Genomic DNA, 27,937 nt, shown 5'->3' with positions numbered 1-27,937 from the left:
TACTTTTTCCATAAGAGACAGAAAACATCAGTCTTTCAGTAAATTGCATTTATTTTTCCTGTTATAATACATATATTAAACTGAGAAGGCAAGAACTTGGGAATTTCAACCTGTAGTTTCTTTGGTTCTCATTTCTTTAGAAAGTGTACATTTTTGCCCACTGTTAAATTCCTAGCTGTTGGCTGCTTTGCTCCCATCTTACTATGGAAGGGGGTGAAATCCAGGGCTAATGAGATCAATCTCAAGGGCCTTGTCCCTCAGACAAGTCCATGCAGCATTTGTTTGCCCCATGTGCACAGAGAATTGTTAAGGTACACAGAAGTAGGTGTGTCCTATGCATGTGTGAATGGATGGACATGAGGCATTTTCCCCTTATTTAAGAAAGGCTTCTAAATGAGTGAGCTATAAAAGGTGGTGTCATGTACTTTATTTAGGGAAAGGCTTTGCCCTCAGAGGATATTACAGGCACAAGAATAATGGAAAGAGTGCTGGGTTTGAGGTTAGATGAACTGTTCTGCCATTTAATTCCACATGAACTTGGGCGAATAACTTAACTGATTCATGCCTCAGTTTCCTCACAAGCAAAAGGAGACGGTTGGCTAGTTCTAAGGTGTCAAACATGTCATCTGAGGGCATGAAGTCCACAACACTCCCAAGAGCAGCCCAACTCAGATTAAAATGGACTTGGGACATATTTAACAAAATAAATAAAAATATGATAAAACATAGATAACATTACACTTTAAAGCTAAGTCAATGTATGGCCCACAGGAATCCTTATATATGGATTATGTACATCGGTTTCTATTTGAGTTGGATATCACTGGGTTTGATGGTCTCTGAGGTGAATGCCAGAACCTCGCAGTTTACTGCGGTAGAGGTGGGTTGCCTTCATTGATAATCTCATGTGGTACTATATGTTTTTGGTTTCCAGGAGAAAATAAGCTGATAGGAGACCTCTTGGTCCTAGGAGGAGCTACACTCTATGGCATCTCAAATGTGTGGGAAGAATACATCATCCGAACATTGAGCCGGGTCGAATTTCTAGGAATGATTGGACTTTTTGGTGCCTTCTTCAGTGGAATTCAGCTGTGAGTAGAAAGAAAAAGCATTTTAGAGAGTATAAATCACTGACCAATTCTCTGGCTTTTATATCTCCACCCTTTATTTCTTATATTGAAGGGATTTGGTCACTTCTTGTGAAAATCAGCAATAATGGGTCCCTATCACTCACGCCTCTTTTCAAGTCTGAAAACTAGTAATCAGCACTTTCATAAAATGCAGAGTCTCAGAACCAGAAGGGACCTCCGAGGTCATCCAATTGGCCACCACCTGATGCAAAAACCTTCATTACAACATCCTGACAAGTAGCCTTTCAACTTCTACTTAAACTCCTCCAGCAAAAGGAACCCACTACCTCAGTGGGCAGGCATTCCATATTGTTACAGCTCTAATTGTAAGGAAAGTCTTCCTTTTAATCTAAAATTTTAGTTCCTTTGCATTTAACTTGCAATAGACTTGAATCAAATTTTCTAGGAGACAAGTAGAAGTACATCAGATCTTCCGGACCAGTAGGGTGGTATTTAGTGCATTGTAAGAAATAAATGGAAATGACATGATCCAAAGCACTTGACAGGGTGACAAGGCCTTACCTGTACTGAACAGTATAACTCTTGAGGTATAAGAGTTCTGTTCTTAGCATATATTATCAAGAAACTAATCCACTGCCTAGAGTGCTTTTCTCAATTCAAAGAGCATTTATTGAGTGTTTACTATGTGCCAAGGTATGGTATAATTTTAGTTAAAATTGAATAGCTATCTATTGTTTAAAATCAAATAGCCATCCATGTGTATATTGCTTTAGAGCAGTGATTTACCATGATGAAATATATACATATTATTTTTCTCTTTTAGAAATTATCCATTTTTCTTGGGCCCACTTCTCTCTCTACACTCTTGGTGACTTCATCAGTTTATATGGGTTTAATCTTCATCTCTATGCTGATGATCCCCAGTACTGCATATCCAGACTGCCTTTCTTTACTGAACTCATCCTGCATCACCAACTGCCTGTTGGGCATTTCCAATTGGATATCCCATAGGCATTTCAAATTCAAAATGTCCAAAACAGAACTCATTACCTTTCGCCAAAAACCCACTCCACTTGAGAATTTCACAATTATTATCAAGAGCATCACCATACTTCTAATCTTCAGATTTACAACAGTATCATCCTTAACTCCTCATTTCTTAAGTCACTCCATATGTCTAATCAGTTACCAAATCCTATCACTTCTACTTCCACCACATCTCTCATGTCCATTCCCTCTCTCCATTCATACAACTACCACCCTTGTTCAAGTCCTTATTGACATTTTCCTGGACTACTGAAATAGCCTTCAAATTGCCTCTGGTCTCTCTCCAATTCATCTTCCAAATAGCTATCAACACAATTTTCCTGAAGTATAGGTCTGACCATAGCACTCACCTATTCAATAAACTTCGGTGGCTCCCTATCACTGCAAGTAGCAAATATGATCTCCCTAGCTTGGCATTTAAAGCCCTCATAACCTGGTACCAATCTACTTTTCCAACCGTATTACACATTATTTTTCTTCACGTACACTATGCTCCAACCTCACTTGGTTTTGCATTTTTCCTTACAGTCCATCTCTTTTACCCATGCCTGTCCACAAGGGCTCTCTCTTCCAGCCTATAAGTCAGCCTCACCTCTTAGAATTCCTAGTTTCCTTTAAGGATAAATTTAAATACCCCCTTCTACCCAGAGCCTTTCCTGATCTCCTTAGCTGATACTGTTTTCCATCACTCCCCCCCTGCATAAATTTTCTTGTATCAATTCTACATATTTTGTATTTATGCATATAGAAACCTAGATAAATAAGCACTTGGGATGGGGGGGAAATGCCTTTCAGGATATTCCATTCTAAAGGAGTTACACACAAGTAACTAGGCACATAGGAGATATATGCAATGGAAGGTTATTTCTGAGGGAAGGCATTAGTAGTGAGTTGGGAATGGGAGAGACCAGGGCAGGCCTTCTGCGGAAGATGGAACATGAGGAGGCAGAAGAGAGGAAGGGAAGCATTTCGGGCATAGGGGGAGGGGTAGCCAATGCAATGGTAGAAAGGTGAGAGATGGACTGTCAGGTGCAAGGAACAGCAAGAAGGCTGGGTATCACTGGGTTGTAGAATACATAGAGGAGAATAAAGCATAAGAAGACTAGAAAAAGCCAGGTTGTTAAAGGCTCTAAATTCCGATGGAGAATTTTTTATTTGATCCTGAAAGGAGTTACTGGAGTTTGAGTAAGGAAATTACATGGTCTTACCTGGACTTTCAGAAGATACTTTTAACACCTGAGTAGAAGATGGACTAAAATGGTGAAAGACGTGATTCAAGGAGACTAACCAAAAAAATAGAGGGCCTTTCCCAGAGGATGTTGTGTCAAGGCCTATTTAGACCATTGCTTTCTAGGGCCTTCTGCAGTGTTCCAGAGGCCATCCCTTAGGCCAGATCCATTTTTCCCTGTCAATTCCTGCCTCCTGACCTGCTTCTCCAGAGCCATATCTCCACCTGCTCCTTCCTGTTATGAGGCTGACCTCCTGAAGCTTCTGAGACATAACATCACTTACTGCCATGAGGTTGGACCTTGAAGGGCAACCTTGAACAGCCTAATCACCTGCCTCTCTTAGGTGGGGGTTCTCTCCAACCACAGTAACTCTGTTTTGACTCATTCTTCAATGGTAAGCGTATGTCAACTCCCTCATACTCTTTCTCCCAGTGATTCTGAACTCCTGGCTCTGGAACAGCAAACCTTCTTTCCTATCTCCAGGTGCTTTCTTCCTCAGTCCTATCCTTCTCAACCATTTCCCCAAATGTCCTCATCTTGCTTCTTGCCCTTTTGTCCTCTGGAATGCCCTATACACAATGAACAAACCTGTTTTCATCTTATACTTTTTTTCTTTCCAACTCCTGTCTTCTTGCATTTCCTGTGGCCTGATGACATCATATTTACAGTCACTCTTTCCAGTACTGGTTGTACTTTCACTTGAATTGTCTCCTATTTATAAAGTCACCACCCTCCATTTCTCACCTGGACTATGTAAGTCTTCGTTAGTCTCCCTGTCTCCCTGTCTCATTTTTCTCCATTGCAATCCATCCTCCACTCAGCTGCCAAGCTGAAAGCATGAATCTGATCATGTCACCATATGCCAACCCACCCTCACAGCAACTCCTTATTGCCTCCAGTATCAAATATAAATTTGTCTGGCATTTAAAGCCCTTGATAATCTGGCCCCTTTCTACCTTTCTTTCTATTTTGTTTTGTTTTGTTTTGTGAAGCAATTGGGGGTAAAGTGACTTGCCCAAGGTCACACAGCTAGTAAGCATCAAGTGTGTGGTGTGAGACCAGATTTGAACTCAGCTCTTCCTGACTCCAGGACTGGTGCTCCATCCACTATGCCACCTAGCTGCCCACCCCTTCTACCTTTCCAGTCTTCATATACTTAATTTTCCCACACACACACTCTATGTTCCAGCAACCCTCAAGCTTGCAGTTTCTAAACAAAACACTCTACAGTATTTCGTCTCCAGGCTTTTGCACTCTTTATGCCCCATGACTGAAATTCTTTATTCCCTCACTATCCCCTCCTGGCTTCCCTGACTTCCTTCAAGATTCAGCTCAAAGAGCAACTAGATGGCACAGTAGATAGAGCACTGGCCCTGGAGTCAGGAGGACCTGAGTTCAAATCCAGTCTCAGACCAGACATTTGACACTTACTAGCTGTGTGACCCTGGGCAAGTCACTTAACCCCAATTGCCTCACCAACAAGCAAAAAAAAAAAAAGATTCAGCTCAAACCCCATTTTATATATTAAGCTTATCCCCACCACAAGCCCCTTTTCTTTAAGATCACTTTCCATTTTCATTGTACAGTATGTATATTATATTTTATCTATTTATTTATTTATTTGTGTATTGTTTCCCTCTCCCTCCCCCAGCCAATTAGGATGTGAGTTCCTTTACAGCAGGAATGTGATTTTGCCTTTCTATTGTTAAGACATAGCAAGTGCTTAAAAAAGTTTGTTGACTATTTTTTTTTAATGCAAAACACAATTCTTCATCAATACGACTGGAACCCTTAGCTAGGATGGTGAAGAATGACTTTGGAATTATTCTAACCTGTAATGTAGACCTTAACTATTCTTTAGAATATGTATTGAGCAATTAAGTTATAGCTTCATTGGTTCAGTGCCTGAAATAACCTTCCAAACTAATTTCTTGGTATTAGGGTTCTTTTAAAATTGAAGTAGCTGCTTTGAGAGGTAGTGTTTTTTCCCCAATCCATAGTCACTGGTGGAGCACTGGACATAGAATCAGGAAGATCTGAGTTCAAATCCAGCTTCAGACACTTACTAGTGTCTGGGCAAGTCACTTAATTTTTGCCTCAGCTTCCTCATCTGTAAAATTGAGACAATGATGGTCCCTACCTCCCAAGATCGTTGTGAGGTTCAAATTACCTAATATTTGTAAAGCACTCACAAATCTTAAAGCACTATGTAAATGCTAAATATTATTATTATCTTCAAGATATTCACAATATCTTCAATGTTCAATATAGTCAAGATATCCACAGATGATATTTCTTAGGGGTTGATGCATGCTTTGAGTAATATTTGGGTCTCTGAGGTCCCTTACAACTTTGGGAATATACAATAAGATAATACAAATACAAGATACACTCTTTTTTTCCCCCTCAGGAATTATCCAATTTGAAATATAAATAAAGAAATCCAGAACGGGCAGGGCACTGGAGAAAGAAGACCCTGCTAGAAAACATTTCTTGCTTCCTTGTTCATTTTATGCTTAATGTAGATTTTTAAGAACACTACCACCTAAATTTAGTGCTCTGTCTGTGTGTGAGAGAGTGGGGAGGGGTGGGGTGGGAGGGAGATGGGGAAAGTATCCCATTTCCACTATTTACAGCAAGCATATTGCCAATTAATTGGCTTTCCTGACTATTTTTTTAAAGTACATAGGAATTCAATTTTCGATTAAAAAGGAGCTAACATCTGTATTTGGGTGAAATTAAAAGTATAAGACTAATGGGGGGGAAGAGAACAATAAAGACCACTGGGGTTTGAGAGATTCATGTGAGCTGTCAGGGATTGGAACTGTATGTTCCTTATTGTTCTCTAATTGAGCTTCCTTCTCACTGTTGTTGATTGGCCACCATTAGATTGAAAGCCAAAGTGTGTCATTAGATTAACCACCCCTTTTCTACCCAATAAAATATGTCCTAAATTTAGGAGTCATAAAAGATAGCATTTTGCTAGGGCTATCGTTGAGGAGTGCCCAGTGCCATTTAGATACTTGTAAGCCTTCAGTATAGTGTATCTATCGTTTAGAGCTCACATAATCAAAGTATTATAGGGTGTTTTTTGTTTTTGCCAAGTTCAAGTAATAGTACATTATAAACCCCTCTGAGGTATTGGGGAGGAGGAGGGAGGAAGAGACATCTGAACTCTTCAATGTCCCAGCATCTTCTCACCATCTTCCCACAATCCCCTCTGACTCCTGTACTCTACAGACTGCTCATACAAAGTCATGATTAACCTCTTCAAACTCAGGAGCTTTGAAAATATACTTTTTTAAAGAAAGTTTAACCAATTATATTGGAGGGGGGCTGCAGGGGAAGGAGTGGAGACATTGAATAGATAATTTGCTTCATTCAATCATTACAAAGTATGAGTGACTAAATGACATGCTCTCATCTCTGTGAACTAAAATTATTCAGAGGTAAATCTCATACTGACTAAAGAGGCTTTTCCCTGTGTGCTTTGTAGAATCTTCTTACCTTTGCTTTGTTTTTAATGATATCCAAGGAATGGGTGGTTATTTGGATGAATCAGGACAAAAATACATTCTGCTGTGTTCCTACTTCTTACTCTTCACCTTCTTCTCTCTTCTAGGGCTATAATGGAGCACAAGGAGCTCTTGAAGGTACCCTGGGATTGGCAAATTGGTAAGGAGATAGTTGACCTTATTGAAGATCCTGCCAGTAAGAACCCATAGGTATTTTCTTTAAGGAGGGGATTGTGTTTGTGTGGGAGTGAAAATAATGGTGGTGGTGGTGGTGGTGAGGAATAAAGGAGCAGGAGGAGTAACAAAATAATAAAGACCTTTCGAGTTTGACTCTTACAAAGGGTCATAGGCTGGAATTTTATATTCCCTGATGTCTCTTAATTGAGCTCCCTGCCCACTTACATCACCTGGCCACCATTAGATTGGAAGCCAAAGGATGTCATTGGGTAACACTCCATTTTGCCCTAGACATCCCCCAAAATAGCAATGAAACAGGTCCTAAATTTGAAGGGACAAAAAGGATGCTAATTTGGTATGACCAGGAATATTGTTGCAACAGTGAGAAAACTAATGTGGTCATTAAGAACTAACAGTTTATATGTGAAGGGGAAAAGATAAAGGGGTTTAAGAAAAAGCTTAAAGGAAAACAGACTGTCAAGGCATTCTGAGCCCATAAACTCCTTTTCTGATGGGAGCTGTTTGCACAAAACTAGTTAATTGCTTTTCAAATGGATTTGGTGGAAAATAACAGCCATACTTTGAGCTGGTTTATAGTCATTCTGCACTTCCTGGGCTTCACTTGTTTCTCAAATTCCTTTTTCCTTTTTCAATTCAGAAAATGAGTTTATGATCCAAGGTGATTTTATAAACCTCATATATTAAGTCAATTGGCTAAAAGGAGTAACATTTCAGGTCTTGAAGTCTATAGCATGGTATGCTTGATGTCTGTTTTTATTCATGTTGTCTTAACGCCATTTGAGGTTTAGAAACTCAAGGTACAGTACAATGAAGGGAGAAGCACAGGAGCTAGCAAAGAGAACGTGAAGCAAACAATTTTTATTGAAAGGAAATTCTCGGAATAAGAAGGAACAGGATGGAAACAAGTTAGGTCTTCTGGAATCCCTGCAGAATCAGGAGCCCCCAAAACCAGGAAAGTCCAGTGAATTTTTATAGGGTTCTTATCTGAGTCAAGCAAGACCAATCACTAGGGGAAAACAGTGAGGAGCCTGCACTCAGTATGCAGATTAAGGTTCTGGGACTGATTCGGATTCATTGAGTCAAAGGAGGGGATGTATGGAAAGCCTAGAGAATTGACAGCTAATTGATAATCAGACTTCCCTAGGGACTTTCAGACATTACTACAAGCCTCACTATAGGGGATGACTCAGGGAATTCTAGCTTCCCTGGTTCTTTATGTGGTAGGCCTGGGAGGCTACCGAGGTCCTTATACTTGTGCAGGCAGATCATGATATTGTATGCCCCCATCACTAGATGGAATTCTCTTTGCCATGTTTTAACCATGGGTCCACCTGCCAGAAGTAAGTTGTGATCTAATGGTGTGTAGGAAGCTTGTCTAGTCATGTTTCATGTACATCATTGTCATTCCCACCACCACCAACTCTTGTATCCAAGGTCAACCTGCTGCCTACAGAAATCTCTTTGCAGGCATATCTTAAATTACCCTATTATTTCTGGATCCCTCTGTGGTTTGCATCTATTGTCTTCAGAAGCCCACAGACCTATCAGTTGGCCACAAAGCCTTACTATTTCATTCTTTGAATGAAAACCAGGGTTTTGAGCAATTTTTTCCAAAAGGGGATGGATGGGGTGTAGGTTGGAGCTGAGAAAGAAACAAGCCACAAGCTATGGATGTATTTGCTTTTGATCATCTCAGAACCATGGAAAAATGCTCTGAATGCTTGGTAACCCTTCAAATCAAGTATCCCATGAGTAGGAATTAATTTGATGTTGATGGTAATAATAATGATCAGAAAGAATGTGTCTGCTAATTATATGGATGTCATATGTGCTTCCATGGGAGTTTTTAATTCAGGGTTAGCTGAATGCACCATTAAAAAAGAGTTCCATTTTTGTGCTCCTATGCTGCCATGAAAATGTCAAACCAGAGTAGTTAGAAATGCTCAAGGGAGGTGGGAAGGCAATCGGATGTGTTAGGCTAATCATAGAGCAATCTGCTTAAGGGTAGTGATTGAAAATGGCCTCAATTTGACTGGGAATAGACATATAATGTTCATTGTTTGCTTCTGATTCCTTTAAGTTGTGGGTTAGTAAAAGGTTTGTTTCATTTGGGAGTTTTGGTTTTTTTTACTCCAAGATCTAACTCTTTCACCATTCTCAGAGTGGACAGAAGTAGTCCAGTATAATGGGAAGAGTTCTAGACTCAGAGTTAGGAAAACTTGGAATCAATCCCCTCTTTGACATTTAATGTCAAATGTGCTTTGTAGCTACAGATAAAATTACTTAACTTCCTGAGATTGTTTCCCCAATCTCTAAAATGAGAATAATGCTAATACTTTTGGAACCTACCTTACAGAGTGATTGTGATGGTTACAAAGAGCAATTTATGTAATGATAATTTATGCATCTTTGCAAACCTTAAAGCACTATATAAATATCAGCTATTATTTTCATCCTGACCAAACTTCTCAGCTCTTTAGTCAAGGAAGGAGACTGATGTCCCTTTTTGAATTTCATGAGCAAATTCCTAGAAAGATTTGGGAAGGCAGAGGAAAAAGCTACAAGTCAGATATTTAATTTCACCCTTGGGCATCTGCAGGTGCCATAGCAGCATCTGTCCCACTGTACGAGGAAGAGTTAGGGGGTAGAAAAGGACCTACAACTTCCCTAGAAAGTAGCACTGGAGATGGGCTCCAAAAGAATTGTGTCTGTGTCTTTGTCTCTGTCTCTCCTCCTCCTCTTCTCTCTCTCCTCTTCCTAGTCCTCCTCCTCTTTCTTCCTCTCCCTCCCTCTCTCCACTTCCTTTCCTCTTCAGAGTGTGTCAACTAAACTTCAAGTTCCCTTTCCTCACTAACACTCCTCTGAATTGTTCCCCCCTTTCCCCCTACTTTCAATCCCACTTCAAATCTTACATGTATGTTGTCACCCCTCACATATTTTTAAAACTAAAAAAGGACAGTGTTTAAGTGGGATAATATAAACATCATTTTTTTAACTCCTTGGCAGAAAGTCACTTAATCAATTGCTATTTGTTTCGTTATCCTTTGTCTTCCATTCTATGAGCCAACTGCAGAGGACAATCACTTGAAAGCCTTGTTAAAAGAGTTATTTTCTCTGCTCACTAGAACTAGTTCTGATTAGCTAACTGAGCCAAGCAAAACCTACAATCCACCACAGTGAAAACTTCCTCTCCAAAATCTTCCTGCTCTAGCCACAGCAGGAAGATTAATAAATAACTCATTGAGCTCTCTCCACATCTGCTGTAACTGTGTTAAGAATGCATAAACTAACTTCAAACTGTTCTAAAATCCAAGCGCCGCTGGCTAGAGAGAGCCTGAAATGTCACATCTTACTTGAGTTTGTGGGCTATAGGTTTGTTTTTGTTTTGTTTTTTAAAGGCCAAAAGCATCCAAATGACTTAGCAAACTGAGCCTTCTCTAACAGTTTTCATTCTCCGAGTTGTGCCAGCTTGTCATCATGACCTCATTCTGAGGTCAGGGTTTCTTTTTCCTCCCTTCTTTCTTTCTCTCTTTCTTCCTGTCTTTATCTTTCCTTCTTTCTCTTTTTTTCTTTCCGTACCTATAAGTTTATTGGCAGAGCTATGTCCTCTACCACTGCAATTTGATACCTGCTCTACAACTTATAATTTTAGTGAATTGTGCAGAGCACCAAGGGGTTAAATGAATTATCCAGGGTCGCACAGCCTCTGTTGAGGCAAAAGGTAGGTCCTCAATCCACTATCAAAGTTGTTTCTCAGCAAGACCTTCTTGCTTTGGCTTTCTAAAAATCAAAAACAAATTTTAAAACGTCCAGTCCTTTCAAAAGAGAAGGTGAGACCAATGGGGCGCTCTAATAATAACTCCCATTTATATAGCACTTGAACGTTTGCAGAGTAGTACAGCGGAAATAACAAGGGCTTTGGAGCCAAAGGCCCAGGTTTCTAATCTGATCTCTGGTTTTTACTCCCTGTGTAACCTTGGGTGGGTCACTTAATGTCCCACAGAATCATTTTCCCCATCTGTAAAATGAGAGAGTTAGACCTCTGAGGTTCCTTCCAGCTCTAAATCTATGATTGGATAATTGACCAAACCTCACAACAATCCTGGAGGGCTCAAAAATCCTGGACATCTAAACCTGAAGGCCACAAACATAGACAGATTTTGTTGTTTAGTCGTTTCTGTCATGTCCAACTCTTCATGACTCCATTTTGGGGTTTTCTTGGCAAAAAGACCAGTTTGGTTTGCCATTTCCTTCTCTAGTTCGTTTTACAAATAAGGAATTGAGCCAAACAGGGTAAGTGACTTGCCCTGGGTCACAGAGCTAATAAGTGTCTGAAGCCAGATTTGAACTCATAAAGATGAGACTTCCTGATTCTAAGCCCAATGGTCTATCCACTGTCCCACCTAGCTACCCAGATATAAATTAACTATTTCAATATAATTGTTTCCACTGTGATCCTATGTATGTCTTATTTTATGTAATTAAAAACATTATTCTGAAAAAGGACTCCATGGATTTCACTATGGAGTGTAGGGCATATGGGTGCATATGGGCACGCGGGCGCACATGCACACATACACATACATTAAGAATTTCTACCTACTGTTACTATTATCCTGATTTTACAAATGAAGAAACTAAAGGTCTGATAAGGGTCAGTGATTTGCCCATTGTCACTAAGACAAAAGTATGAAAGGCAGAATATGAATCCAGGTTTTACTGATTCTAGGTCCAATGCTCTACCTACCACACGAATTTTATGCCTTCAGAGAAGAGGTGTGGATTCAAGTGTATAACAAGAGGCACAATGAAGTGCCAAGGCTCCCTCTAGCAATGATCAACTTCCTAAACAGAATGGCCATTTTGCAATAGCTTTGTCATGGGGGTTATTTATGGAGAAAGTTTACAAATAATAACAAGCATAAATAAATTTCAAATTTGCAAGAAGAGGAACCGTCTCAGTTCAGGAAAAGGTCAGAGATCAAAATCTTCCTGTGAATAAAACTAGTTAACTATAATGACCATCAAAACAGTCAAAAAAATCTTGCAATCCAATGTTGTATTGGGGTCTGGCATCAAAGCCAGGAAAATCTGGCTTCAAATGCTGTCTACAAGGCTGTGTGAACCTGGGCAAGTCACTTAACCCATTAGTTCACTCTAAGAAAGTCAATAAATGACACTGTAATTATGGTGCCCACCTACTTTGGATGAAGTAATTTTGTCAATTCTGGGAGTTTCTTGTACCAATGAAATCCCTTGCCCAGTCTCTATTCCCTATCAAAAATTTAGCAAAATTTAGGCTCATCTGTGAGCCTACAAGCTTAAAAGTCCACAAAATAGCATATTAGACAGGCTAAGAAAGAACAAATTAGTATATGCTTTGGCTATGTTAACCTTTATTTACAAGTGAATAATTTATTTTTTCATGGAATGCTGTCCTCATTAAAGGCTCACCAACAATATACTTTGCATCTGACAAAATGACAGACTGGGCTTTTATTTACACTCTTTGTTTTAGGGTTTAAAACCTTTTTGATTCCATAAGAACTCCTCTTAATGAAGAGAGTCAAATAAATACAGCTCTCCTGTCTGGTGGCCACTAACTCAGTATTTACTATGTTATAAATGCCACAGTATGGAGCTGTCCCTGAGTCCTTGAAGGTAATGATGCCAGGGCAGCTCAAGCTCTGGCAGGGAAGGCTTCAGATAAAGTCCTGGTTTTAGATCAAACATCTATCTGAGAGCTGATTGGTATGTGGGCCACAGGACAATGAATATTTTGGTCACAGCAAGTCCTGAAGACCATTTAAGTTATTAAAGCCTAGATGCTAGGCTAGAGGTAATATATTGATGAACATCAGTCATCAGACTTTTGCCATGTGAAGGGGAACAATATGGAGCATAGCTTAGGTGAAAACATTCATTACAGATAATTCCCCCTTGAGATCAGGGAATTTTAGGACTAGAAGGGACCTTCAAAGTCATCTACTCTATTCACCACTCCATGCCACCATTCAGGCTCTGTAACAGATCATCATATTGCATAATATGGCCAGAAAAAATGGATTTGGTGGTGTTTGAGGTATCTGCTCGGTAATGGCAGAGAGATTACTGCATATTTATCTTTCTGCCTTGCTCTTTTACAGCTGCAAGTTGCTATCATATACTTGTTTAAGACTCATTGAGAGTCCATAATGTTCCAGGCACCGTGAGACTAGATGGATAAACATGCAGTCCTTCCTTGACTCTCCCACAGTGTCTCAGAGAAAGCAGAGACCCATTCTCAGGAAGAATGAGCATGGAAGCACCTTGTCTCCCACCAATGATCAGATTAGAAAAGCAATGTCTTCTTGTTGTGTTCATCTGAAATTCCAAAGGTGAAGTCAAATACATTTCCATGCATATTTATACGTTGATCATGCAAGCAAGGTTTTAACTTTTGCATTTTTAATGAGCTGGTAGTAAGGCAAATAAATTATAAAAAGAATGAAACCCAAGGGCAAAGAAAATAATTTTCAACTTTTTTTAAATTAGGGAATATGGATTCTTGAGGGAGGATCCAAAAGCTTATACAGTATTATTAAAGCTGAAACATCCACCATAAGACTGCTGCCATTAGTAGATTTGTGACTAATTCGGCTTCCTCTCCCATGATTCCACCACACTAGAGGGGGCTGTTGGCTTGAGCTTTCCTCCATTAGCATTTGCAGTCATGGGGGGGGGGAGCAATAGCTCTCATGTGACTTGCATTTCATTAAGGGCCCAAAATGTATTTAGGATTCATACTGTGTAAAAAACTCCTCCTATGAATAAATCACATTTTTCTTTGGAAGCCTCATGGGGCTTTGTGGTCAAAGAGATATTAAGTGTAGCTTAAACTGTTTTTCTCCTATTAGAGCCACAGAAGCCCAGAGAATTTGGATTAAGCCATCTGACTATGTCCTAGACCAGAAACGTTTATATTTTTCATTTGGAAATGTTAAATTTGATTTGTCTTTATTCTATCCCCATGTTCCCAGACCTACTGGATTTTATTATCTCTTGTGCTTTGAAGACAGAGGAGAATATTTTCTTAATGGATTTGTTGGCTATTTGAGTCAATATTAGTAGGTGGAGAATGATAAACAGGTATCTGAATTTTAATGCAAAGACACAAATTTCCCAATATAGGGCAGCAACAGCATTAGTATGTTGCTGCAGACTAGGGCTGACCAGGCCAGTGTTCTGCTCATTTTGGTTTGAGATGGGAATGAAATGAGACAGTAATAGTGAATTTAACAATGAGTAAAAGGAGATTCACTTAGCCATAATATTCAGAAAGATACTCAACAAGATATTCAGCAGAGGTACCTTGATGACTTAGCCGAGCATAGTTCTCCTGACTCAAATGTTGCCCGTGGTGGTCCACTATTCAAGCACTGGAGAGGTCACGACTTTTTATACTCAGGTGACCCAAAAGCAACATCAGTTGTCTAAGCCTTTAGTTCTCTATGCCAAATAGACTTTGAAGATGGTTTCAATACTTTTAAGGAAAAGAACTAGTCCAGCTTTCATGGTAGCTATTCCTCCTTCTACTCATATGTATAATTACAGATATACAATAGAGCTATATGGAATGAGAAATTGACCCATAGAGAATTTTTAAAGCAGGTTTCTTTTCATCTTTATCACCTCTATCACCCAGCAGGGCTCACTCAATGAATCTCAGAATTTAAGAACTGGAAGAGACGCCAGCAGTGATATGATCCATCCTATTCATGAAAGGAATCCCCATTAGACTACACCTGTCAAAGTAGTCAAAATAGACTTTGCTTGAAAATATTGAAGGGCTGGAAGCCCACAATTTCTCAAGCTATCTCATTTCCCTTTTAGAGGACTGTAATTGTTAAGTTGCTATTGTTCGTTTGTTTTCTGACATAATGCCTCAAATGGTTTCTTTGTGACTGCACCTTATTGCTCCTGGTTCTGACTTCTGGGGCCTAACAGAACAAATCTAATCCCTTCTCCACAGGACAACCCTTCAAATACTCGAAGGGACCTATTACTTTGCCCTAGAATCTTCTCTTCTCCAGACTAAACTTGCCCAATTGCTTTAACTGATCCTTGTGACAAAGATGGATATGCAATAATTGGAAAAGATTTATTATTTCTTTTCATATAGAAATGGGAAGTTTCTGTTAAATCCCAAGACCTATTGTTTCAATGAATTTGGTCTTTGTAGATTATGTTGCTGTTCATACCTAACTTCTGCTAGGTATGGTATGCTAGGTATGCATGGTACCAATCTAACATTCATTTCACAGGCTAATTGAGAAAAGGAAAAGTCTCATGACCCAAGAAAGAAACTTATAAGTGGAAAACTAAGAGCCTTGGCCCATAATTTAGCTTTTTAATAACTCAAACAATAAACATTAAGTACCTATATGTGCTAGACACTAGGCTAAGCACTAGATTTATGACTGATATATAACACTTTAAGGTAGAAAATGCTTCATATAACATTTTATGCAACAAACTGTGTGAGAAGGTCCTGTAGGTTTTATTATTCCTGTTTTACAGATAAGTAGACTGAGGTTCTGAGAAATGCTGTGATTTGCCCATGGTTATATACTTAGCAGGTGTAGGAGGTGGGATTTAATAAAGTAGCTTAGATATGGAGATGGAAATGACCTTAGAGGTCATCTTGTCCAGCCCCCTTCATTTTTGCAGATGAGAAGACTGAGGGTGGAAGAGGTTAGTGACTTGCCTGAGGACATACAGCCAGAGAGTAGCAAAGCCAAGATTTGAACCCTCCACTCTGGGTTCATTCTGCTACACTATACTAACTCCTGAACCAAGTTTTCCTGTCTTCCAGGCTAAGACTCTAGCCACTCTTCAGGTATCAGGCAGCCATTCTTTCTTTTCCTCAAATCCAACACACCTTCTTCCATCACCAGGACTCTACATAGGTTGTCCTCCCATGCCTGGAATGTGTTCCCTCCTCCTCTCTATCTCTCTTAGAATCTCCAGGTTCCTTCAGGACATAGCACAAACACCACCTCTTTACATAAGCCCTTTCTGATTCCTCTGCTTCTAGTGTCGTCCTTCCAAATTTTTTATGTATTTATTTCATATTGATTATTTCACATGTATGTATTTATTTCATATAGATCTTCATATGTACATGTCTTCCTGGGAAAACTGTAATCTCTTTGAGGGAAAACACTTCGGCTTTTTTCTTTGTATTCTCCAGTGGCTGCAAAAAATATATACATGATTTATTATTAGAAGTAGTAAAGAAGTCCTCATTCAGAAATTAACCATTTTAATAGTCAGTCTTGACTCTGTACTAAAAAATAAAGGAAGGAGAGAAACAGTGGAGAAAAAGTTCCTTTTAGGGATGATAGAATAGGTCCTGAGTTTTTCCTTCATTGGCTTTTACCTTTCGTGCCTCCTGAACAATACTTACTGCGACCCTGGAAAGGGTACCTTGGTTCATTCATTCATTCTGCCCTGTGCTTGCTCCCACAGGGCTGTTGTACGTTGGCTTCAGTGCCTGCATGTTCGGCCTGTACAGTTTCATGCCAGTAGTCATAAAGAAAACCAGTGCAACATCTGTCAACCTCAACCTCCTCACTGCAGACCTGTACAGCCTGTTCTGTGGATTGTTTCTCTTCCACTACAAGGTGAGTGGAGCTAGGAACCTTGGGAAGAAGAACTCTGTTGGGCAGATTGATAACTGATGGGAATGAAGCCATCCAGGGAATTTTCTATCACCTCAGTGGTGGATCGCCATACGTGTGATTATGTTTCCTGGAACTTTTGTCCCAAATTATATACCTCTGCCTTTTTAGGCTCTATGAGGCCACCAAGAAAGCTCATCTAGATTTTTGGATGCATAATGATCTACAACTTCCCACCATTTGCTACTTATTAATTGCCAGGGGTGACTTGTATCAGAAGGCAAGAGTATAATCTTCCTTCCCTCTCTCAAATTATTTTGATATATCCATGAATCTTGATTTCATCAGTGTGAGATGCCTTCCACTGCACATATAGTGTCCCCATATATATCTTTTCATATTATATAATTCCTTTTTATGTTTTCCCACTGTCATTCACAGGGGGGCCACGCAAAGCTCTTCTCTCGGTTTCTGAATGTGTCATCTGGAGATGGGTACCCTAAAGGAGCCCTTCTTTTCAGTGTTTTAGTATCCAGGGGTACCAGTAAAGCACCTGAGATTTCATAGGATCTGGAGTTAGAAAGAACCTTAGAGACCATAGATTCATATACTTACAGCTAGGTGATTTAACTGAGGTTAAGGGATTTTTTTCAGGTTCATGCTGGAGGTAAGAAGGGCACCCAAAGTGTTCTGAATTCTAAAGCCAATTTCTAAATTCTTTCTAAAGCTAACATTTACATATTTTGTATAGAGCTCTAAGACTTTCAGAGAACTTTACAAATTTCTCTCAATACTCACAATAACCCTTTCAGACAGGTGCTATTATTATCCTCTTTTTACAAACTGAGGCAGACAGAGGTTAAGTGACTTGCCCAGCATCACACAACTAGTAAATGTCTGAGGCCAAATTTGAACTCGTGTCTTCCAGACTCCAGGTCCTCAAAAGTAACACTGTCCTCATGACTTAGTTTTATAAAGTGTTCTAGACACATTATAGACAGGTGCAGAGGGTATTTTGTGTGTTTCTGAGACAATCTTTCATTTCATATTGACATTTGATCATTTTTTCCCAGTACATTCCAGGGAAATTGAATTCAAGCGTATCATATACCATGCTTGCTAATAGTATTTTATTGAAAATGTATTCCTGATTTGGAATGTGACCCCCAAATGACTAGAGTCAGTGAGTAAGCATTAATTAAGCACCTGCTATGTGTCAGGTACTGTGCTAAGTATTGAGGATACAATGAAAGACAAACTATATAGTACTTGGCCTCAAATAGCTCACAATTTAAAGGGAGAGACAACATGCAAAAAACTATATGCAAACAAGGTATATATACAGGACAAATAGGAAATAAATGCCAGAGGGAAGACACTATAATTAAGAGGGATTGGGAAAGAATTTCTACAGAAGGTGGGATTTTAGCTGAGACTTGATAGATGCCAGGAAAAAAAGGCCAGAGATAGAATATCATATTCATGGAAGAGCAAGAGGGCTAATATCCATGCATTAAAGAGTATGTGGAGGAAAAAATAAGGTGTAAGAAGTGTGGAAAGGTATTGCGGGGATGGGCAGGGGTAAGTTATAAGGGCTTTACATACCAAAGGAAGAATTTTAAATTTTATGCTGGAGGTGATAGGGAGCCATTGACATCTATTGAGTATGTGGGTAACATGGTCAGACTGGTGATTTAGGCAAGTCACTTGGGTGGCTGAGTGGAGGAAGGAGGAAGAAGAGTCTTGTAGCGGGCTGACCCACCAACAGGCTATTGCAATAGTCCAGACTGAGGTGATGACAGTGTGCACTAGGGTGATGGCAGTATCAGAGGAGAAGAAGGGGGCGTATTCAAGAGATGTTGCAATGGTGAAATTGACAGGCCTCAACTACTAATGGGATAGAGAGAGTGAGAGCTAGTGAGGAGGCAAGGATGACACCTAGGTTGTAAGCCTGAGGAACTGGGAGGATGATGGCAGGGATTGGGGAGAAGAGGAAGATTGTGAACCAGGTATGGAATGCATTGAGGAAGCAAGAAGAATGCCCTGAACACCTGTGGACAGCAGCAGGACTGGAGGAACATATTAGTCCAAGAGCTGCACCAGAGAATGATATATGTCAAGTGTTATTAGTATTACTATTAGCCAAAAATTGAACCTAAATGCCATGGAAAGAACAGTGGGTTTGAAATCAAAGGATCTAGGTTCAAATCCTGGACCTGTGTGTGGCCATGGACAACCAGGGGTGGGGAACCTGTAGCCTCAAGGCCACGTGTGACCCTCTAGTTCCTCAAGTATGGCCCTTTGACTGAATCCAAACTTCACAGAACAAATCCTTTTAGTAAAGGGATTTGTTCTGTGAAGTTTGGATTCAGTCAATGGGCCATGCATGAGGTCCTAGGGGACCATATGTGGCCTCGAGACCACAGATTCCTCACCCCTGGACAAGTCATTTAATCTCTATGACTCTCAGTTTTCTCATCTGTAAAATGAGAAGATTGCCCTCGCTCATCTCTAAGGGCTTTTCCAACTCTTAATCTATGATCTTGTGACAGGAGTATAACTTTTCCCTTAGCATCTTAATGCTGGAAGGGAGCTTAGAGATCAATAGCGGCAACTGGTAGCACAGCGGATGACATACTGAACCTAGATTCCAGAAGATCAGAGTTCAAATTTGACCTCAGACATTTACTAGTTGTGTGACGCTGAGCAAGTCACTTAACCTCCGTCTGCCTTAGTTTCCTCATTTCTAAAAAGAGGATAATAATAGCACCTGCCCGAAAGGGTTATTGCGAGTATTGAAAGAGATGTTTGTAAAGTGCTCTGCAAGTCTTAGAGCTCTATTTAAAATGCCAGCTGTTCTTATTGTTACACAAAGTACAGCCCCCCTATCTTTCCTGAGTTACTACATTCACAGTCCTCCTCACTGCATGTAATTATCTAAAGGATGCTGGATTTGAATTTTAGAAGACCTGACTTTGAATCCTGGCCCTGATACTTTTAATATTCATGTAAACTTGTTTAGTCATTTTTCAGTTGTGTCTGACTCTTTGCAACCCCATATGATGTTTTCTTGGCAAAGATACTGGAGTGCCTTTTTTTTTTGCCATTTTTCTTTCTCCAACTCATTTTACAGATGAGGAAACCAAGGCAAGCAGGGCTAAGTGACTTGCCAAGGGTCATACAGCTAAGACTGTCTGAGGTTTGATTTGAACTTGGGAAGGTGAGCCTTCCTGACTCCAGGCCCAGCACTCTATCCATATCATATAATCTCTCTGGGCCTCAATGTCCTCATCTGTAAAAATGAGGAGAGTTAGATTACGTGTCATCAAGGTTCTTCCAACTCAGTGATTACTTAGGATTTGATAAACTGTCTTGTACCGTTATCTCAACATTTTCTGTAGAGGCAGCTAGGTGACAGTAGATAGTGCAAGGAAAATGAGAGTTCAAATGTGACCTCAGACACTTTCTAGCTGTGTGACCTCGAGTAAGTCACTTAACCTCTGTCTGCCTCAGTTTCCTCAACTGCAAAATGGAGATCATATAGTAACTCCCAGGGTTGTGAGGAGAATCAAATGAGAAAATACCTGTTAAGCACTTAGCACAGTGCCTGGCACATAGTAGGAGTTTAATAAAAGTTTTTCCTTCCTTCTATAGATTCATCTTACCTATCTCTGATAAAACAAGTTAATGTCTGTTTAGTTTTCTATTTTTTTTGTGTTTTATTTTTAAAAATCTATCTCATATCTTATAACTACTTCTGAAGGAACAGACCAGAGGGATTGATGTCTCTATTCAAACAGTAAGTTTTAAAAATTCTTGAAGGTATGGGATCTTAGATTTAGAGCTGGAAAAGACCTGAGAGGCCATCTAATACAATTTCCTCATTTTACATATGAGGAAACTGAGGCCATTCGTGGTTAAGTGACTTGCCTGAGGTCATCCAAAGAGTACATGGAACAGTTAGGGTTTGAACCTAGACTTCTCGTTCCCAATGTAGCATAATTTCTACTGTACACACTGCCCCTCAAGTCAGAGGAGAGGGAAGTCTTATTTTAGTCCTCTGGTAGAGAGAGAGAGTAGTAGAATAGCAAAGACATAAAACACTGAGCTGCCACTACATGTCACAGAGCTATCCTGTTGGAGTAATGGTTTGATTAGGGATAAATCTCCCCCTAACAGTATTCCATTTTGGTAAAATTATATCAGTGATTCTCAAATTTTCTGGCCTCCCTTCAACACTATTAAATCTGTACGGGTTATATAAAATCTTGGTTATTATTAATTCATTATGAAAAGTTATTATTATTAAAATAATTTTGATCTTGGGAGCCCTCTCAAAAGGGCATTTGGGACCCCCAAGAATCTACAGGTCACTTTGAGAACCACTGTATTATAGCATTTGCCCTGCAATATTTATATGCTGCCACCAGGTGGTAGGAGAGAATCACAGTCATCCAGTCCTTATGGAAGAGCGTTCTAGACAAGTCAATAAATTTACCCATTAATTTTTTATAATGGATTTGTAATCAATAAAAATTACTTAAAATTAATTGGTAAACAGTACAACTTATGAAATTTAACCATTTAAATACAGTAGCTAAAGATATGTAGTACTAGAGCTAAGTATCTTTTGGTGTGTTTTGTTTTTACATTAAAGCATTTACATGTTCGCCCTGATTCCATGAGAAGACTTGTAACAAAGTAAAGCAAGTAAGAAAAACTGATGCAGTGAACGCATCTGAAAGTATACGCAACATTCCACTTCTGTAAGAATGCCCCACCACACACATACAAAACTTCTCTTATTTTATTTTTTTTTGGTTAATAGAAATCTATTTTCTCTCCCTCCCATCTGTACCCCATTGAAAAAAGAGAAAAGCAAAACAAATTATTTGCAACAGCTATGCATAATCAAGCATATAGCCAAGAACATGTGTAATATAATAAATATATAATAAATTTTATATAAATATATAAAAATCTATATAAATCCATCACCTCTCTTTCAAGATGTAGATGGTATGTTTTATCACTGATCCTTTTAATCATAGATGGTCATTGTATTGAGCATAGTTTTCACAGCTTTCCAAATTGTTTATCTTTACAAGGTTGTTATTATTTTACAAATTATTCTGGTTTTGTTTACCTCACTCTGCATCAGTTAATGTAAGTCTTTCTATATCTATTTCCTCATTTCTTACATCACTAATAGTAACCATCACATTCATATTGTACAACTCATTCATCCATTCCTCAACTGATGGGCATTCTTTCATTTTTTGCAACCACAAACAAAAAACTGCTACATAGCATGCATATATATATATATATATATATATATATATATATGTGTGTGTGTGTGTGTGTGTGTGTGTGTGTGTGTGTGTGTGTGTGTGCGTGTATGTATGTATATAGATGTATATGTATAGATGTATATGTGTGTGTGTATATATATATATATATGCTATGATATATTCAGATATACATGTATTATACATATAGCATCTTTTCTTTCCTTGTTCTCTTTTAGGTATAAGCCCTTATCCTCTGTGACTTCAATATTCACAATGATGTCCCCTCAAACACCCTGACCTTACAGTTTTCTTGAATACTATCTCTTCTTCCTCAGCCACACACAGGGGTTATCACAACTTTGACCTCGCTATCACCTCAAACTTTTCTACCACCATGATTTTTAATTATGAATTTCTCCTCTCTCGAAACAATCGCCTGTCCTTTCTATCCAATGAGATAATATTGGTAAAGTGCTTAGCACATAAGAAGTTTTATATACTTACGCCTCCCATACACACACTTCTCTCTCTCCTTCCCTTCAAAGCCTATTCATAGCACTATTCTTTCTTGAAATGCAATTTATTATCATCCACTGTGACACTGGACATCTCCACCTGAATATCCCAAATGCAATATATATAAATGGAACTCATCTTCCTTGCCCCCTAGGAAATCTTCCCCTTGTACAAACTCCTCTATTTCAGTTGAGGGTATGAATATCCTTCCAGTCACCCAGGTTTATATTTCAGAATCATCTTTGACTCTTCCCATGCCCATACCCAACCAGTGGCCAAGTCTTGTTAATATTACCTCCATACATTCTACATTCTTCCCCTTCTCTTTATTTACTATGGTTCAGTCCCTCATCATCTCATCTAAACTACTTTAATAGCCTAATTGTTCTCCTTATCTTCTCTCCAAGTCTCTCTCTCTCTCTCTCTCTCTCTCTCTCTCTCTCTCTCTCTCTCTCTCTCTCTCTCTCTCTGATCCATCTAAAATAGCTGTCAAAATAATCTTCCTACACTAGAAGTCTGACCATGTCATTCCCTTGCTCAAAAAATTCCAATGGCACCTTATTGCCTCTAGGATAAAATAAAACTCCTCAGCCTGGCATTAAAGGCTCTCCTCATTCTGGCTCCCACCTGCCTTTCTAGACTTATTTCACATTATTCCCCTTTGTCCACTCTACAATCCAGGCAAAATGGCCTGTTCGCTGTTACCCAGAGTAAATAAACCATCTTCTCTCTCCATGCATTCACACATCATCTGCTATTCATAGAATATATTCCTTCCTCATCTTTGCCTTTCAGAATTCTTCTTTGCTTTCAAAGTTCATTTCCGGTGCCACCTTCTTGACAAAGCCTTGAATATCTGCAGATATTCTCAGAGGTCCGGTGTCTCCTTTGCACCCTTTGTTCCCTACTTTGTATTGTACTTAACCTGTACACTTCTTGTATCCCTGTAATAGAATGGAAGTTCCTCGAGGGCAAGGACTGTATCCTTTTTGTCTTTGTACCTACAAGGACTTTTACATAAAAGGCATTTAATATGTCGAATTATTTGAAATTGAATTGACTAGATACAGATACTTGTGTAACATTGCACAATGAAACAGCACAGCCCTGGATTTTGGGGTCCAAAAACCTGGGTTGGAATCCTGAATCCACTAGTTATTATCTCTATGACCTTTGGCAAATCATTTGAACTTTCCCAAATCCTATGACCCTATAAGCAACTTGCTAATGTTAACATTAGGAAAAAGCTCCCTGGGAATCTGACTCTACCCACATATATAATTCTGGCTTATCCTTGGGTGCAACCCACTCAAGGTTAAATTGATTGCAACTTGCTACCTTCCTAGCAGCTTCTCATTTTTAGCAATGATCTGTAGTTTTTCCTTCTAAATCAGAGCATCAGCATAGGAGAGATGAGGCCCCTTTTCAAAGCATCCATGCTTTTGAATTCATTTTCTGCAACAAATACCTGACTATTCCTCACGTGAGATGAGATTTACTTCATTCTCTCTTACAGTCACCAGGGTTTGTTCTAGCTACCATCACTTTTTCTGCAACTCTGATATTGTATTTTCAGTACAGCATTTGGCTTATTGAATGTTTGTGCTTTAATTGGTTTCTCTGATAAATATGAAAAATTGAAAAGTTTAAGGTGTTCATTTTCTGGCAGTGTCTTAGAGTCAAAAATTTTTTCCCCATTATGGAAACATACAAAAAAATTCAGGAGATGTGCTTGTAGTTTTTTTTTAATCTGTGATTGTCTCAAAAGTGTTCCCAAAATAGGCTTAAAGGACATCTGTTTTCCAGTTGTTTTTCACTTAGTTTAGCTTTACCATCACCGACAGTGACACTCTGTTCTGTCACCTATTCATTAATTGGTTTCCTTGGAGCAAACTGTCCCTCCAATATTAGAGAAGTCCACATTGAGAGGTGAGGGCCACTGTTGCAGAGAGAAAATTTCCCTAGCCTAAATTAAATGACTAAATGAAGTTCTCTTGTCTAAGATTGATTATTTACTTCGTGTTGTTTTCTACTTGTGGAAAATCCATTCTATCCCCAGCCCAATGGGGCCTGCCCTGTTCCTGGGACTTATCAACACATTGACCAGTCACTGAAATTTCCTGTCCCTGGAAAGTGAATGGCCTGGTTCTAAATTAGAATCATCTGAAAGGTATAGTGCTCCTTGAAGACTATCATTTTATGAGACTTTCAAGAAACAGTTTGATTTTTTTTTCTTATGCTACAACTTTTATCACCTGGCAGTGATATTGAACTCAGAGCAGTAAATCTATAAGAAATCCATGGAAAGTACAGGAAATGAGCTTTACTGGGCTTTAGAGACACCAGAATCAAATGTAGAGATTTACATTGGAGCTTTTTTCAAAATTTTGTATGTCAGCTTCTAGCCAAGAACCTTGGCAATTACTATAGACAAGCCCATCAAGACAACCCTGGCTAGAAAATACACATAGATCACTTGAAAAATCCTTGTTTTCTGTCTGTACAGTCCCACAGTACAGGTTTATATGGACACTACGCTTACTTAATGTAATTTAAACAGAGTTCTCTCAAAATGCTTCATTATAGCCTGCCAGCTATGTTAACAGAGCAGGTTCTAGAAAGATAACAAAGTCTCTTCCCAGGATTATCCTAGCTAAGTGAGCAAAAGGTTGGCCACCAAGTGATGAATTGTATGGTAATAACAATTCATGAAAATATCTACTAAGCCAGAGAAGGTTTAGACTTTGCATAGGTTAAAGGATGACCTTTATCATTGAAATCACAGATGTTGTCAAGGTCACCTCTACAGTATGGATGTTATGAGAAAAGAATGAATTAGGGAAACAGTATAGCACCTTCATGAGAGAAATTGATTTGGAATGAGAAGACCTAGGTTTGAATCCCAGCCATGCCATTTAACTGCATGACACCCAGGGCAAATCACTTAATCTCCATGGGAATCAGTGTCTTTATCTGTTAAAAAAAAAAATACAGAGGAGAATGGGAACTGGACATATAAAGTTCCTTCTAGCTCTAAATCTGTTAATTAAGTTTGGGGAACAACTTCAGGCCTTTGATGCTGAAAAGAATTAAATGCCTGTATAATGCTATGTATATCTTATCATTTTTTTCATCTCTAATGCTCTTAAAACAAAAAAATTCCTTTTCTTCTTCACCCTCAGTGAAAGTGTATACTCAATACTCTGGTGTTAGGGAGATTTTCAAATTTTCAATCAGACCTGATTTCATTGGCATAGACAGATGCTGTTGTTTGTCATTCGTGCTCAAAGAGGAATAAAATGACATCGTGGTGTCAGGGCCAATGTACAGTATGTCCAGCTGTGGTTGATTACACCAGTACAAGCTTGGAAGGCTCTACTACAGGTCAGGCACAAATAGTCTGTATGACCATGGGAGGGAATGAGTATATAAGTAAAGTAGATGACAGGAAGACAGGTAGAACAAGCATATACTAAGGGCCTACTATATGCTGAGTGAAGAACACCACTGGAGGAAACCAGTCAGTCCTGGTCTTGGAGTTTCTATTCTAATGGAAGAAGAGAACATAAAAAGGAGCTTGAAAAGATGGGGAAAAGGGAAGAATGGATACAGAAATAAACTATAATGGAAGGTTAGGTTGACTCTCTCCAACAGTGAAGGTCATAAGAGTGGTGTTTGAGAGCACTTAGCAGTTAAGTGATTTACCCAGAGACACACAGACCGTATATATGTATGAGAGGCAGTGACTCAGATTGTCATGGTTCCAAGTCTAGCCCTCTATACACTGTTCCATAATGCCTCAAGTGTGAGATATGGAATTAAAGTACACTGCCACCATCCTGAATTTTTTTAGCCAGGAGTGATATAACCCTTTGCTTATACTCACTGTTCAGAGGCAGCAATCCATCCATTTTTCATTTCTTACCTTCCATGTTCTGACCCTTAATCCTGCTTCTAGCATCATGAACTTTATAGTCGGCCTTAATGATTTTGGTAACTTCCTCTGTGTTTTTCAACCACCTGCTTAACTGAAAGACAATATTAGAGCTTTAGAATTAAATATAGAAAATACAGATCTATGAAGTTTGGATTCAGTCAAAGAGCTGCACATGAGGACCTAGAGGGCTGCATGTGGCTTTGTAGCTGCAGGCTCCCCACCCCTGCACCAATAAGCCAACTTAAAACTCAATCCTTTATATGTAAATTGGGAAGTTCCTAGATTTTGATAAAGGAGAAGAAATGAATTAAAATAATAATCCAGGAATTGATTATTCAAGTAAAATTATTAAATTTCTCCATTAACATAGCACCATCCTACCCTTTCATTCAAAATAACTTACCTTTTTAGGAGGAAGTAGAAGTTAATATCCTATATTGCCTGATATTATTAAGGAAGGTAACTAACTTGAAACTCTCTATTACCTTATCCACAGTTCAGTGTCATTGCTTAAATAGCCATGGTTGAGAAAACTAGAAAAGATTTGTGTTTTAATTGTATTCATTTAAAGTGAAAGCACCAAATCTTAAAGACTTGTTTCTCCTTAAGCTCCCCAGAAGCCTGCCACTTAGTCAACCAGCATGGTGGTTCTGATTTCTGAGTAGTTTCATTCCATTGGATCTCCCACTTGAACTATAATATGTAAGGATGAAGAGGTCATCATAACAAATTTAATTCCCATGCTGGAACTTCATTTTGTTAACTCAGATATTCATTACTGACAAAAGAGAAGCCACTTGTCCCATGCAAAGAATTTCTGGTTTTCAGGAAAATGTAATTAACCCAAGAATTTTAGCATTTCAACAGTGTTAGTTTTCATCAGGAAACTTTCTGTATGTTTCAGTCTCTTCATTTTTGTGCTATATGTTTTTTTTTCTTCAGATATTTTAAGTGTTTTTTTAATCTAAAGATTTTCTAATATTCTCCACTCCCTTGGCCAGCAATTCTGGTTACACACTCTGCTATCAAGTCCAGAGACATCATATTCTATCATTTGTCATTGTGCCAAGCACTCTAAATTGTATTCCACGCTGACAAGCTCATCCTACTATTTGTTACATAGGATTTGGCAGTGAAAATTCAATTGCCTGGAACGGGGCAGTAGTTTTATTAAAATATTATGCACTGAATTTGAAAGGCCATAGTTCTTGAGTTACAAATACAAATGGCAGAGACAACAACAGAAAAGGAGACTCATAAATATAAAGGATGAAAAGCCCAACCAGTTCTGAAAGGGAATAGATTAAAGGCTCCAACTATAGCTAACATGTGGTACACAAATCAGAATCTCCAATCTTACCATCTTGGACATTCCCGAGATTTCATAGGTGTGGGTACTCTCCACTGATAAATTGGCATCCAAGAATTTCCATAAATCCCCTATAGAG

At 39.0% G+C, this 27,937-nt stretch overlaps 1 protein-coding gene and 1 long non-coding RNA gene across 2 annotated transcripts in view; one reads left to right on the top strand and one right to left on the bottom strand.

The window, feature by feature from the left end:
• Positions 1–27,937, top strand: part of SLC35F1 (solute carrier family 35 member F1) — a 573,453-nt gene that overhangs the window by 500,094 nt on the left and 45,422 nt on the right. Inside the window, exons 5-7 of the mRNA XM_020971644.2 lie at positions 935–1,091; positions 6,990–7,042; positions 16,591–16,745. Coding sequence (XP_020827303.1) covers positions 935–1,091; positions 6,990–7,042; positions 16,591–16,745 — 365 coding nt within the window. The remainder of the gene's footprint in view (positions 1–934; positions 1,092–6,989; positions 7,043–16,590; positions 16,746–27,937) is intronic.
• On the bottom strand, positions 34–27,937 carry LOC110197605 (uncharacterized). The gene is made up of 3 exons (XR_002321532.2): positions 27,850–27,937; positions 26,478–26,580; positions 34–1,089 (listed from the first exon to the last, which is right to left on the bottom strand). It is a non-coding gene; the product is annotated as an uncharacterized LOC110197605 (long non-coding RNA).

Source organism: Phascolarctos cinereus, unplaced genomic scaffold, assembly GCF_003287225.1.
Source record: "Phascolarctos cinereus isolate Bilbo 61053 unplaced genomic scaffold, phaCin_HiC Scaffold_5;HRSCAF=322, whole genome shotgun sequence".
Lineage (NCBI taxonomy): Eukaryota > Metazoa > Chordata > Mammalia > Diprotodontia > Phascolarctidae > Phascolarctos > Phascolarctos cinereus.
This window is presented reverse-complemented; position numbering and strand designations above follow the sequence as displayed.